The sequence below is a fragment of the Prionailurus bengalensis genome, chromosome B4, assembly GCF_016509475.1.
Source record: "Prionailurus bengalensis isolate Pbe53 chromosome B4, Fcat_Pben_1.1_paternal_pri, whole genome shotgun sequence".
Lineage (NCBI taxonomy): Eukaryota > Metazoa > Chordata > Mammalia > Carnivora > Felidae > Prionailurus > Prionailurus bengalensis.
In genome coordinates, this window is record NC_057358.1 from 67,108,129 (window position 1) to 67,122,888 (window position 14,760).

The 14,760-nt window shown below is 34.3% G+C and overlaps 1 protein-coding gene across 2 annotated transcripts in view; it reads left to right on the top strand.

Moving 5' to 3' along the window:
• CB4H12orf40 (chromosome B4 C12orf40 homolog) overlaps positions 1-14,760 on the top strand; it is a 57,252-nt gene that overhangs the window by 17,010 nt on the left and 25,482 nt on the right. For both annotated transcript variants that reach the window (XM_043563326.1, XM_043563327.1), the window contains 3 exons: positions 8,349-8,866; positions 9,153-9,222; positions 10,529-10,589. In XM_043563326.1, the coding sequence (XP_043419261.1) occupies positions 8,349-8,866; positions 9,153-9,222; positions 10,529-10,589 (649 nt within the window). The remainder of the gene's footprint in view (positions 1-8,348; positions 8,867-9,152; positions 9,223-10,528; positions 10,590-14,760) is intronic.

The following is a 14,760-nucleotide window of genomic DNA, read 5'->3' on the forward strand; positions in this document are numbered from 1 at the left end:
TAGCAAACAAGCAAGGCAAGAGAGGGCATGCTTGTATTATTCCCAGTCTTAGAGAAAAGCATTTAGCCTTATACTATCATGATGTTAGTTGTAGGTTTTTAGTAGGTGCCCTTTATCAGGGTTAGGGAATTCCCTTCTATCCCTAGTTCTTTGAAAGTTTTTAGTATGGATTTTGTCAAATGTTCTTTCTGTGTCTCTTGAGATTATCTTGTTTTTTTTTTCTTTTATTCTATTAATATATTGTATATTACTTTATTTTCAAATGTTAAACCACCTTAGGTTCCTGGGATAAAAGCTGCTTGATCTTGGTATATAATCCTCTTCATATCTTGTGGGATTTGGTTTGCTATTATTTTGTTGATAATTTCTACATCTCTGTTCGTGAAGAAATTGGTCTGATTTTTTTCTTGTGATGTCTTTGGCTTTGGTACTAAAGTTGATACTGACTTTACAGTAGAGTGAGATGGAAGATGTGTCCTCTATTGAAGTAATTTGTGGAGGATTTATATTTTTTCCTTAAATGTTTTTGCACCTGCTTTACTTAATGGGATGACTTTTAACTACTATATATATATTTTAATGTCTTTAGGTTTTCTAATTTCTTCTTGAGTCAATTGTGGTAATGTGTGTTTTTCTAAGAATTTATCCATTTCATCTAAGTTGTGTAATTTGTTAGCTGTGTGATAAAGTTGTTTGTAGTATTTCCTTGAAAACCTTTTAATTTCTGTAAAGTTGGTAGTGATGTCCCTTCTTTAATTCTAGATCTGTGTATTTCTTCTTTTTCTTTCTTGGTCAATATAGCTAAAGATTTTATTGATATTTTTAAAGAACTAAGTTTTGCATTTCATTTGCTTTCTTTGTTATTTTTCTGTTTTCCATTCCATTGATTTTTGTCTTAATGCTCATAATTTCCTTTTTCTGCTTGCTTTGGGTTTAGTTTGTCCTTTGTGTGTGTGTGTGTGTGTGTGTGTGTGTGTGTGTGTGTGTGTGTGTGTTTTGTAGATGCTTAAAGTGTAACTTTAACTTACTGATTTGATATTTTCTTCTGATTTAATATAAGTATTTAAAACTGTAAATTTCCCTCTAACCAATGCTTAGAGGTCAACCAATGATTGCTTGGAGGTTGTGTTTAAACATATTGAGCTAATAAGGCTTTTTTTCTGTGTGCAAGAACTCACATTCAGTCAGGGATGAGTAGATACCTGATGCCCTCTCTTGAGTGTGTATACAGCTTTACACATGTATGCAGCCTTTCAGACCGCTGGGGTATTTGGGAGTTTTCTCGATCTCCCTATGAAATTTCTGGATGTTTTTTTGCTTGCTCCAAATACAGCAACCTCAGTTAGCTGTGGTGATGGGCTTTCCTGAGGGCTTGCCACCAAGGTAATGATTATTTTTGGCAAATTCCCTGGGCATGGGGCTCCTCTGTCTACATTCCTAGACTACTAAGCATTGGTAGAGCTATCAGCCATGGAGCTGGGGGTGGGAGGGAGGTAACTTCCCAGGGCTCCACAGTGGTAAGTGTTCAGTGTTAAGGTTTAGTATTTTTTCTTGAAGTACTGCTTCTCAGTTTATTGATATGCCTTGGTTACTCTCCAGATTCTGCAATGATTGTTTCTGCAAGTGTTATCTGTTTCTGTGATTGCTTTTGGGCGACAGGATCTGCCAGACTTTTCACTTAATCCAAGAGTCTGTCCCATATTGATTAATTTTTGAATGTTAAATAAGCTTTGTATTCAGGAGATAAACTCCACTTAGTTATAGCATGCTATCCTTGTTACGCATTCTTGCTAAATTTGCTAAAATTTTGATTTGCTAAAATTTTATTAGGAATTTTTGCATTAATCTTTGAGGGTTATTCTTTTCTATATTTCTTTCCTTGTGATAACTTTGTCTGGTTTTGAAATCAGCCTAATGTTGATGTCATAGGGTGATTTGGGATGTATTCCCTAATGTGTAATTTTCTGAAGGTTTATGTAGAATTGATACAATTTCTTCCTTAAATGTCTGATAGAGTTCATCAATGAAGCCAATTGGTATGGAGTCTTTTTTTGTGGGAAGGTTTTTTTAAAAACTATAATTTCCATATTTTACTAAATACAAGGCTAGTCTGAATATTTTTTCTTTGAGTGAAATTTGGTAGTTTTCCATACAAGGATTATATCTATGTTTTATCTATGTTGTAGAATTTATTGACTGAAAATTAATAATAATCTCTTGTTATGTATTTAAAATTTTTAACATTTGTAGTGATGTCTTTTCTCTCCTTGCTAATACAGATAAGTTATGTCTTTCCCTTCTTTTTCCTGTTTTAAATTGAAGTATAATTGGCCTGTAACATTATAGTAGTTTAAGGTACAGTGTAATTAAATATTTGTATACATTGTAAAATAATCACAATAAGTCTAGTTACCATCTGTCAGGATACAAAGTTACAAAATTCTTATGTTGAGAATTTCTAAGATTTAACTCTTAGCAAATTTCAAGTACGCAATACAATATTATTGACTATAGTCACCATGCTATGGTCACCATTACATTCCCATGACTTACTTATTTTATAATTGGACTTTTTACCTCTTGACCAACTTGACCCATTTCACCCACTCCCCAATTTCCCTCCCCTCTGGTAACCACCATTCTGTTCTTTGTATCCATTAGTTTTGTTTTGTTTGCTTGTTGTTTGTTTTTTTTTTTTTATCAATTTTTTAGGTACATAAGTAAAATTACGTTATTTTTCTTTATTTCTCTGGCTTGTTTGATTTAGCATAATACCCTCAAGTTCCATGTATGTTGTTACTAATGACAAGATTTCATTCTTTTTTATAGCTAATAGTATTTCATTACATACATATACATATATATATATATATATATATATATATATATATATATATATTCCCCATCTTATTTATCCATTCATCTATCTTCGATGGACACTAGGTTGTTTCCATATCTTGGCTATTCCAAATAATACTGCAGTGAACATTGGAATGCATATATCTTTTTGCTCCCCCCTCCCCCCCAGATTATTCTTATTTAGAGATGTTTACCTAGGGTGAAAGCTGAGGTCATTCATCAGAGATCATTTTTCTTATCCAGTAAAGGTGTTTTAGTGCTGTAAATTGTCCACTAACTGGTCCTTTTGCTGTATTCTCCAAATTTTGATATGTTTTGTTTTAATTTTCATTCAGTTAAATATCTTCCTAATTTTTCTTTTGATTTATTTTTCAATCTATGAGTTAGTTAGAAATTTGCTGTTTGATTCCTAGACATCCTAAGGCATTCCTGTTATCTTTCTAAATTAGTTCCATTGTGGACAGGAAACATCCTTTGTATGATTTGAATCCTTTCACGTTTGTTGAGACTTGTGTTATGGTCAAGAATGTGGTTTACATTTTTTGTGATTATTGATATGGTAGGGTTTCAATAGGTTCTCTTATTATTTTTTATTTGTCCCATATCTGTTTATTTTTCCTCTTTTTCTACCTTTTTTTAATTGGGTTTTTTTAATGGCTTAACTTATTTTTTTTCTTGGCTTATTAGTTATGTCTGTTTTGTTTTTCAGTGGTTGCTTTAGTTTATAGTATATATTTTAACTTATCACAGAGTATCTTAAAATTTTATCACTTCAAGTATACTATAATAACATAGTATGCTTCCATTTCTCCATTCTGGCCTTTGTGTAGTTGTATTCATATATTTTACTTATATACATGTTACAGATCCAGTAATAAATTATTGCTTATCTGTAAAAAGAGCTAAAAAATGAGAAAACATGTTTTTTATATTTAAGTACAAATTTACTGTTTTTGATGGTCTTCACTATTTTGTGTAGATCTAGATTTCCATCTGGTGACATTTTCCTTCTAAAGACTTCCTTTAATATTTCTTCTAGAAGGGTCTGCTAGTGATGAATTCTTTAATCTTTTGTGTATTTGTCTCTCTTCCATTCTTTTTGAAAGATGTATTTTGACTTGCATTTTTGCAACAAGAAATTTGTCATTTTTAATATCTGTATATGCAGTATACAATTTTTCTGTTTTTAAGATTTTTCCATCATGTGTTCTCTACCATCGACTTTCTACTATGGATTTTATCCATTGCTTAGGATGTTCATTTTCTTATCATTTCTTGTGTTTGGGCTGTGTTGAGCTTCTTAAATCTGTGAACTTACATTTTTATCAAATTTGAAAACAGTTTAGCCATTAACTTTTAAAATATTTTTTTCTGATTTCTTTCTCGTCTTTGGGACACAAATTCCATGTAAGTTAGCCCACTTGAAGTTGTGTCATAGTTTGCTAATGTTGTGTTTTTATATTTTCAATATTTTTTCTTTGTTTCACCTTACATAGATTATATTGCTTTATCTTCAAACTCACTAATTGTATATTCTTTGATGTCTCATCTTCTCAAATCTGTTCAGTATAGTTTTCATCTCTAGAAGGTTGATTTAATTTTTCTTGATATCTTCCATGCATTTATTTCAACATGCCTAGTCTTTCCTCTTTCTTCTTGAAAATAGGGAATATAGTCATAATAACTGATTTTAATGTCCTTGTCTACAAATTCTATCATTTGTGTCATTTCTTGGTCTATTTCTAATCGATTTTTCTTCTCATTATGGGTTGTAACTTTTGGTTTCTTTCTATTCCTGGTAATTTTGTTTGAAATATGTACATTATGAATTTCATCCTTCTGGTGTCTGGAAATTTTTGTATCTGTATAAATTATTGTAAGCTTTGTTCTTGATACAGTTTAGCTACTTGAAAATAGTATGATCTTATTGAGACTTATCTTAAAAACTATTTTTTTTAATGTTTATTTATTTTGAGAGAGCAAGAGCGCACGAGCAAGTAGGGGAGGGGCAGAGAGAGAGGGAGAGAGAATCCCAAACAGGCTGTGTTGTCAGTTCAGAGTCCGACACAGGTCTCAATCTCAAGAATTGTGAGATCATGATCTGAGACCAAATTAAGAGTCAGGCACTTAACCCACTGAGCCACTTAGGTGCCCCGAGGCTTGCTTTAACTTTTTAAGTGGGACCAGATATGCCTTCAGTCTATGGTTAATTTTGCCCCCTGCTGAGGTACACTTCTGAGTACTCTGATTCCTTTTGAATTATGAGGTTTTCCACTCTGGCTGATGGAAATACATTTTCCATCTATGTGTGAGTTCCTGGACTTGTTCCATCTTCTCCTTTTAGATGTTTTATTCTCCTTCCACACCCCAGCCTTGGGTATTACTTCCTATGCATGTGCTGATCAGTACTTAGCTGGATATTTGAGAACTCTCTGTAGAACTCCAATGTTCTTTCTTTGAAGCACTTTCCTTCATGATACTTTGCCCTGTGAACTCTATTCTCTGTATGCTTTCTGAACGTCTAGCTCTGTTTCAACAAAGGGAATCTGTGAGCTCTGACTGGGTTGTCTATTTTTATTTTGTGGCTTTTTTTTTCTTGAGAGAGAGAGGGTGCAAGTGAGTGAGGCACAGAGGGAGAGAGAGAGAGAGAGAGAGAAGTGGGGCTCACCGGAGCTTGTGTTTTACCTCAAGTGGGGCTCATGTTCACCCAATGTGGGACTTGAACTCACAAACTGTGAGATCATGACGTGAGCCAAAGTCGGATGCTTAACAACTGAGCCACCCAGTCGCCCCTGTTTTGTGGCTTTTATACTCTGTAGGCAGTAAGCTAGGAGCAGTCCTAGGGTTCACCTCATTTGCTGCATTCTTTCTCTCTCTCTCTCTCTCTCTCTCTCTCAGATCATTATCCTGTTCTACCTGATGGTTGATGTCTGAAAACTTTTGTGTCCTATATTTTGTCCAATTTTTTAAATTGTGTCAATTAAAAGGGGAAATGTAGTTCGTCTTACTTGATACTGGCTAGTTGGAAGTTTTGAAACTTATATTCAGCTAGCAATCAAACTCATATTTTTCAAGGCAAAATGCAAGTCAGTTTTACTTTTGTATGTAGAACCTTTCAGCGTTTCTTATTGCTCTCTTAACAAATAAAGCTCTATCCATATGATCCAGTAATTCTACCACTGGGTACTTAACCCAAGGAAAATTAAAACACTAATGCAAAAAGATATATGCGGCCCTATGTTTCTTGCAGCATTATTTACAATAGTAAATTATGGAATCAACCCAAGTGTCCATCCATAGATGACTGGATAAAGAATATGTATGTATATATCCATAATGGAATGTTACCCGTCATAAAAAAGAAGGAAATCTTGCCATTTGCAGCAACATAAATGGATCTAGGTAGTATAATGCTGAGTGAAATAGGTCAATCAGAGAAGGACAAAACCATATGATTTCACTCATATGGAATTTAAGAAACAAATAAAAAAAAGGGGCAAGAAACCAGACACTTAAATTTAGAGAACAAATTGGTGGTTACCAGAGAGGGATGGGTGGGGAGGATGAGTGAAATAGGTGAAGATTAAGAGTACATTTACTGTGATAAGCACTGAGTATGCATAGAATTATTGAATCATAATTTACACCTGAAACTAATACAACACTGTGTGTTAATTATACTTGAATAAAAAAGTGAAGTTTTGTATACTCTGGGTTCTTTTAAAACCTTATATCATAGGTGTTCTTTCACTGATTCTATTCAAGCTTTATTCCTTTCTTTTTGTTCCTTAAGTGTACTGCCAGTCTTAAATCTATGCTTATTCTATTCCCTTGATGATGCTTACTCCTTTCTTCACATGTCTGGCCATTCTGTTTCTTTCTCTTATTTATCACTTCCTTACTAGGAACTTTCCTGACCAAACTATCTGATACAGGACTTGTAACACAAGTTATTCCATCATGTGATCTTGTAGCATCTATATAACTGTTGTAATTACTTTTTTATTTATTTCTTTTACCCTTTGTACTTATTGATGGTTAAGTATTTAATTATTTTAAGAATTTTCCTTTATTCCCCAAAGTTTTTTTTTTTTTATTTGTTTATTTATTTGTTTGTTTAGAGTGAGCATGAGCAGGGGATGGGGCAGAGAGAAAGGGAGAGAGATTATCCCAAGCTGGCTTTGTGCTGTCAGTGCAGAGCCCAACATGGGGCTTGATCTTACGAACTGTGAGATGGTGACCTGAGCCAAAATCAAGAGTCGGACACTTAGCTGACTGACTCACCCTGGTGCCCTAATGGTTATGTATTTATAATTTTCCTGAACTGGAATATAAGCTGTGTTGTCTCCTTCTACATAGTAGGAATACATTAAATGTGTTTAATACACATAAATAAGCCTTCCTTTACGTTTTTTTTTTTTTTTTTATTTAGAGTAATAAAATTTCTCTGGTGTTAAGATGTATATTACTGCATAGTATAGGTTATGTCTTTTGGTATAACATAATAGCATCATTCTGTCCAAAACATCAATGAGACCTATATTGAGAAACAGTGTAGGATCGTTATCTATGAACATACATGGGTAAAACATCTCTCTCTGCTTAAAAGTAAACTTAACTCTTTTATCTCTCTGCCCACAACACATGGCATAGTGTCTGGAAACACAGCAGACGTACATGCTCATTAAGTATTTAATAAATAACTTAAAAAATGGAAATCAGAGTTTTGGTGGTCTATATATCTTTTCTAAATTTCTTTGTTACCTCCAATCTTTGGAACAACTCAATCCCAGGTAAATTTGTTGATAGTCAATGGCAACAAAATCCAGAATATCTTGATTTCTAATTGTGTTCTATGATAGTTTTGATCTGATACAAATTGGACATATTAGAATTATGATTTCCTCATTAGAAGGAACTTAAAAGTTATCTAGTCTTACCTTTTCATCTAATTTATCTTATATCTTAGATTACTTATATACGCACTTGTATATGTTTTTCTGCCTTGAGAACTTTAGAATTGTTAGGTTGAAAAAAAACCTGTTCTAATATTCCCATGATTATTTGATTTTATGTTTTAACACAGGATAACTTTTCTCTGTACAGTCTTTAAATGTCTTTCCCTGGTTAAATGAAGCAGCAGCTACACACAGTGTCTAGGTTATTCACTAGATCTTGTTACAGAAAACAAACTATATATAGGTTGGGCATATTTTGTTTTATTAATATAATAGTAAATTGAACCCATACTAATTTTTCATGTTGAAATACTGAACTAATTGTAGATTAATTTTATACTTACTAAAGCACTAGAAGAATAGATTAGACAAACTCCCACCCAAAGCAATATTTTTTTAATTAAAAAAAATTAAAACATAGTCAAGGTAATTGTTAGTAGCTACTTGATATGTTCTCTAAGAATTTAAGTGCTTCAAAATGAAAATGCCCTATTTTTTTTCTTTCTAAATATGTTTTTATGTATCCCAAAGTCCAAGAAATAGGAATTTCCTTACTGGAAGACCTGTTAGAGTTATGGGTGAAGATTGTGGAAGCATGAATGAGCAAAGACAAACAAACTTTATTACTGAAAAACAATCAGTACAACCTATTTGGAAAGAAAATAGAAGAGAGGTTTCAAATTTTCTTGAAGACATGAACCAGCCAACAGCCAGCCTTATATCAGAGAATTGTAACTCTTTTATTAGTGAAAATGTGATCAATTTATTAAACACAGATCAACAGAGGATAAAGAAAACCTTTGACAAGTGTGGTTATGACAGTATGGGAGATAATTGCGCAAACACAAGTTCTGATAAAAATCATTCAGCTGGTCAATGCATTAGAAGTATTTTTACAGATCCAGAGTTGACTTTTGGTTGTTCGACTTTTAATGAAACACATTATCCAGAGAGGTGTCAGCCAAACAAGAAGTATCAGAAGGAGTACAACAATAATGAAAGAAATACTTTTAAGAAGGATTGTTGTATAGCCAGCTCTGAAAATAAAGGTGAGTGTCATACACGAAAAACATAATTTATTGGGGTTTTTTTTGTTTTCAGTTTTAGGTGTGTGTGTGTGTGTGCGCGCGCTCGCACGTGCCCTCGTGTGTGTGTGTGTGTGTGTGTGTGTGTGTGTGTGTGTGTTTAGGAAGCCTTATGAAATTAAAAATAGCATTGTATTATATGACTTTTTGTATCAGTAATTCCCCTCTGTATGGGTCATAAGCTTTAAATTAAAAAACAGAGATGGTCTATGTTAAGGTTTTGGTTCAGTGCATATTTTTATTTTTAAAGGAAAATTTGAAAGTGATTGCCAAGAGAAGACACCACAGAATGAAATCCAGAAACATCCGGTGAATTATATGTAAGTTTTTAGGTAAATCCAGAGAATACAAATCAGCATCTAGTATAATGCATGTTGAAGGTTTGACCTGATGCAAAATGAGGTAGGTGAATAGCTGTCTGAGAGTGGGTAGTCCAGCCTCAAGGAAGGCTTACCACTTACCAGAATCTTGGTAATACCACCCCACTTGAGAGTATGGTGCTCATATTTGCAGTGCAAAAATAACTGGAATGATAGTATTAATTAGATTTGGGAAAACTGACTTATGTATATAAGAAACTTATATACCCACCATAGTGTCAGTTTATTAATTTATAGTAAGAAATAGAAGAGTCACTTCTCTATTCCCCCTTGCATGGTGAGCATATTTTCCAACTTTTGGCAGTTCTTTATGGGAAGATTGCTTGGTTAGTATAAAATCAGAACAAGAGAGTGATAGAATTCAAATCTTAATAGCATAAGCAAGCATATCAACAGTTTATGAGGCTGTTATTATAGGTAATTAAACAAAAGTTCTAGTTTCAGAAGAGCCCAAACTTTTTTTGTAGTGATTATGATGTAGTCAGATTTTGGTCATTGAAAATCATGAACTAGAATATATTTTTATTCTGAAAGTATTTCTTATGGAAATATTTAAAATGTGTTTATAAAAAGAGTACATAAATGCTATTTTTTTGGGATTGACACAACAAATTAATTAAAATGTAGATTCACAACTTAATAAAATCAACAAAGTAGCTACTTTGTTGTTTTTTGTTTTTGTTTTTGTTTTTTTCAACGTTTATTTATTTTTGGGACAGAGAGAGACAGAGCATGAACGGGGGAGGGGCAGAGAGAGAGGGAGACACAGAATCGGAAACAGGCTCCAGGCCCTGAGCCATCAGCCCAGAGCCGGACACAGGGCTCGAACTCCCAGACTGTGAGATCGTGACCTGGCTGAAGTCGGACGCTTAACCGACTGTGCCACCCAGGCACCCCCAAAGTAGCTACTTTGTTGACAGATACTCAGATTTTCAGAAACATGTGAATAAAAAACATTGTAGGCCTTGAATTTTTGAATGTACTTTATGAAAGTGATTTAGAACATGGTCCTCAAATCTGGCTAAAGTTCCACATAACTTGAAGGGGCGATTTTTTTGAATTAAAAATGCCAAGTTTGATCCACATATAATAAATAAGCTCTTTAGGTTGGAGCTTATGAATCTGTTTTTTGAAAAGCTTCCCTTGTAATTCTGATCTGAAACCAACATTGGGAACAATAATTTAGAACAAGGGTTTTCAGTAGGATTAAAGCACGCTTTAAAAGCATCTTATTTATGATCCTTAGGGGTAATATCTCTTTGGAAGGATTGCATTCTAATCCATCATGGGACTTGGGATTTGGTGAGGTAAAGTACATCTTACATTATTTTTCCAATTAAGTCAGTTGTATTATGTCATAATATAATAATACTGGTTGGCAGTTTACTTTGGTTTAAAGTTTGATTTAAAGTTAGTTTTTATCAAAAAATTTCTTTTTAGGTTAATACTTTTTCTTTGTTTTATTTTTTTTTTTTCACTTTGGGGAAATTATAGCTTAGATTTAGACGTAAAATTACCACCTTTTTAAAAGGTGTAACATGCTTTAAGATAAACCAATCTAGATACTTAAAAAATTCTTCTTATAAGTCCTATAAAATTTTTTCCAAGATGGAAACATCAGGTTTCAGTATCCTATGGTCAGCATAGTTATATGTTTAAGAATACTGAAAGATCTATAAGCACTGGTTATGTAAGTTATAACCACTGCTGGTAATAAGGGTGTGTGATTGTTTTAACAGTCCAGGCTTTGTGCTAGGAGCTTTATGTACATCTAATCTCCAAGAGCCTGATCCTGTAAGGTCTTCAATGCAAAAGAGACTCAAGTTCAGAGAGATTAAAGAACTTGTTCAAGGTAACACACTCAAACCAGGATTCAGACTCTTACCTGACTCTATATTTTCACATATACTAATTGTTTTCTCTTTTTCTCTTTGATGAATATGCATTGAATACATAATATGTATTCATATAATAGAATTTATTGAGAATTTATATATGCTAGACACTGTTGCAACAGTGGTGAAAAAAAGTTTTTGTTTTCTGAAGCTTACATTCTTTTATGCACCAGACACTGAAAGGTACAGAGAGGAAAGGGCATGGAACATATCTTAGGGAAGCTATGGTAGCTAGCCTGAAACAGAGAAAAAGAACCTAGTACATTTAGATACATTGCTCCAATTACAAAGGTTTGTAGAAACTTAGTAAAAGACACTTCTTCTAAGTTTTTTAAAGGAGTTTTATGGTTTCAGTTCTCACATTTAGATCTTTAATCCATTTTGAATTCACTTTTATGTATGGTATACATAAAGTGGCCCAGTTTTCTTCTTTGGCATGTAGCTATCTGGTTTATTGAAAAGACTTTCCCCCATTGTTATTCTTTCCTCCTTTATTGTACATTAATTGACCATATAGATGTGGGTTTATTTCTGGGCTCTCTATCTTATTCCATTGATCTATGTGTCTGTTTTTGTGCCAGTACCATACTGTTTTGAGTCCTGTAGCTTTGTAGTATATCTTGAAATCTGGGATTGTGGTACCTTCAGCTTTGTTCTTCTTGACCTTAGCAACATATTTCTGGTTTTGTTTCCTTAGGCAAGGGAAACAAAAGCAAAAATGAACCAAAATACACCCAAATAAAAGGCTTTTGTACAGCAAAAGAAACTACTGACAAAACAAAAATGCAACCTTCTTAATGGGAGAAGATAGTTGTAAGTGGTATATCCAATAAGGGGTTATTATCCAAAATATATAAAGAACTCGTACAGCTTAACACCAGGAAAGTAAACAATCTGATTTAAAAATGAGCAGAGGACCTAAACAGACATTTCTCCAGAGTAGACAAACAGTTACCTAACAAACACATGAAAAGATGCTCAATATCATTAATCATTAGGGAAATGCAAAACAGAACCACAATGAGATGTGATTTCACACCAGTCAGAATGGCCAGTATCAAAAAGATAAGAAATAACAAGTGTTGGCGAGGATGTGGAGAAAAGGAAACCCCTCTTGCAGTGTTGGTAGGAATGTAAATTGGTGAAGCTGCTATGGAAAACTGTATGGAAGTTACTTAAATAATTAAAAATAAAAACTCTGTACAGTCCGGTAATTCTATTACTGGGTTATTTATCCAAAGAAACCAAAAACACTAATTTGAAAAGATATATGCGCCCCATTGTTTATTGTAGCCAAGATTTGGAAACAACCCAAATGTCCATCAGTAGATGAATGAATAAGAAATTGTGGTGTGTGTGTGTGTGTGTGTGTGTGTGTGTGTGTGTGTGTGTGTAGGGACACACAGTGGAATATTACTCAGCCACAAAAAAGAATGAGATCTTGCCATCTGTGACTTGAATGGACCTAGAGAGTATTATTATGCTAAGTGAAATAAATCAGAGAAAAACATACCATATTATTTCACTTATATGTGGAATAAAAAAAATGAACAAAAAACCTGGACTTTTAAATATAGGAAAAAAACTGGTGTTTGCCAGTGGGGAGGCTAATGAGGGATCGGCAAAATAGGTGAAGAGGATTAAGAGGTAAAACCTTCCACTTATAAAATAAATAAGTCACAGGATGAAAAGTACAGTATAGGGAGTGTAGTCAATCATATTGTAATAATGTATGATGATAGTTGGTAACTACACTTATGGTGAACATTGAGTAATATATAGGATTGTCAAATCAGTGTGTTATACACCTACAACTAATATAATCTTTTATGTCAGTTATACTTCAATAATAAAAACTAAAGATGACAGTTCTAAGTTTCATGGTCAGTCAGAGGAAGATGTGATAGAGGAGAACATTTTTGATTTGGGTGTAAGTTTACCAAATGGACAAACTGCCTTTATCCTATGAAGAAGAAACAATTCAGATAGAAACTAAGAGGTGAGGGAATATAGGTTGTTGTAGAAACTGTAAGTAAGGGGGTGCCTGGGTGGCTCAGTCAGTTAAGCATCTGACTTTGGCCCAGGTCATGATCTCACAGTCTGTGAGTTCCAGCCCCGTGTCAGGCTCTGTGCTGACAGTTCAGAGCCTGGAGCCTGCTTTGGATTCTGTGTCTCTTTCTCTGCCCCTCTCCCACTCACGCTGTGTCTCTGTCTCTCAAAAAATGAATAAACGTTAAAAATAAAAAAAAGAAACTGTAAGTAAGTTGTTTCATTCTACTTACTGTTATTGCTTCTACTGTAGCATAAATTAAAAGGTGGAGGAATGGCAGGAGATAACGCTGGGCATTATAAAGGGCCAGGTCATAAAAGACTTTGTAGGACGTATAACAATTTAATTCCCTATCATCAAACAGAGAGCCACTAAAAATTTTTAGCAGAGGAATATTACAAACATCAGTGTATTAAAAAGTTGAGGAGTGGCAGTGAGGATGGAAACAAGAGCTATCACAAAGATTTAGAAGGTCTAGTTTTGGTAGAGCTTGGTGATTAGTTAAGTGAAAAGGGAAAAACTAAAGTCCTGTATTTATGATTTGGGTAAAGGTTGATGGGATGATGCCACCAAGACTGAAAACATGGGAGATGGTTGCAGAAAAGGTTAACTCTCCATCAAATTTTATGTGCCCTCTTTTACAGAATAGGGCTGTTACTGTGAGAGGGCTACCCGGTCAAGGAACACATTTTCTTTAATTTTTTTTAATTTTTGTTTATTTTTTAGAGAGAGCATGAACAAGGGAGAGGCAGAGAGAGAGGGGAGACAGAATCTGAAGCAGGCTCCAGGCTCTGAGCTGTCAGTACAGAGCCTGACATGGGGCTCAAACCCACAGACTGTGAGATTATATGAGCCAAAGTCAGATGCTTAGCCAACTGAGCCACCCAGAAGCCCCAAGGAGCACATTTTCTAATCTTCCATTCAACTAAATTTGGCCATGTGGCGAGATCTCAAAACAGAATGGTATCAGCAGTGATGTGCATCATTTTCATGCACTGTAAAAGGTGGGGATTCTTTCTCCATGTTACCCCTCGTGTGATAGCTACATGATAGTGAAGCCCTAAGGGATGTTTGCAGCCACAAGATGGGAGGGACTGAGTTTCTAAATCACTAGTTGGAAGAAAATTGCTGACCTGAAAAACTCATTTTAGATTATTAAATAAGAATGAAATAATTGTGGGACACCTGGGTGTCTCAGATGAGTATCCGGCTTTGGCTCGGGTCATGATCCCACAGTTTGTGGGTTCGAGCCCTGCGCTGGGCTCTGTGCTGACAGCTCAGAGCCTGGAACCTGCTGCAGGTTTTGTGTGTGTGTCTCTCTCTCCCTCTCTCTCTCTCTATTTCTCTCTCAAAATAAATAAACATTAAAAAAAGAATAATATATATTCACTCAAAGAAGGAATTATCAGCAGGTTAAAATACTTAAAAAAAACAAAAAACCTCTTTTTGACTATATCTATGACAGCTTAAATGTGGCTAGAGCAAGTTGGAAAAGAAAATAAGCCCATTAGGGTAGAGCCTGCAGGGAATCAA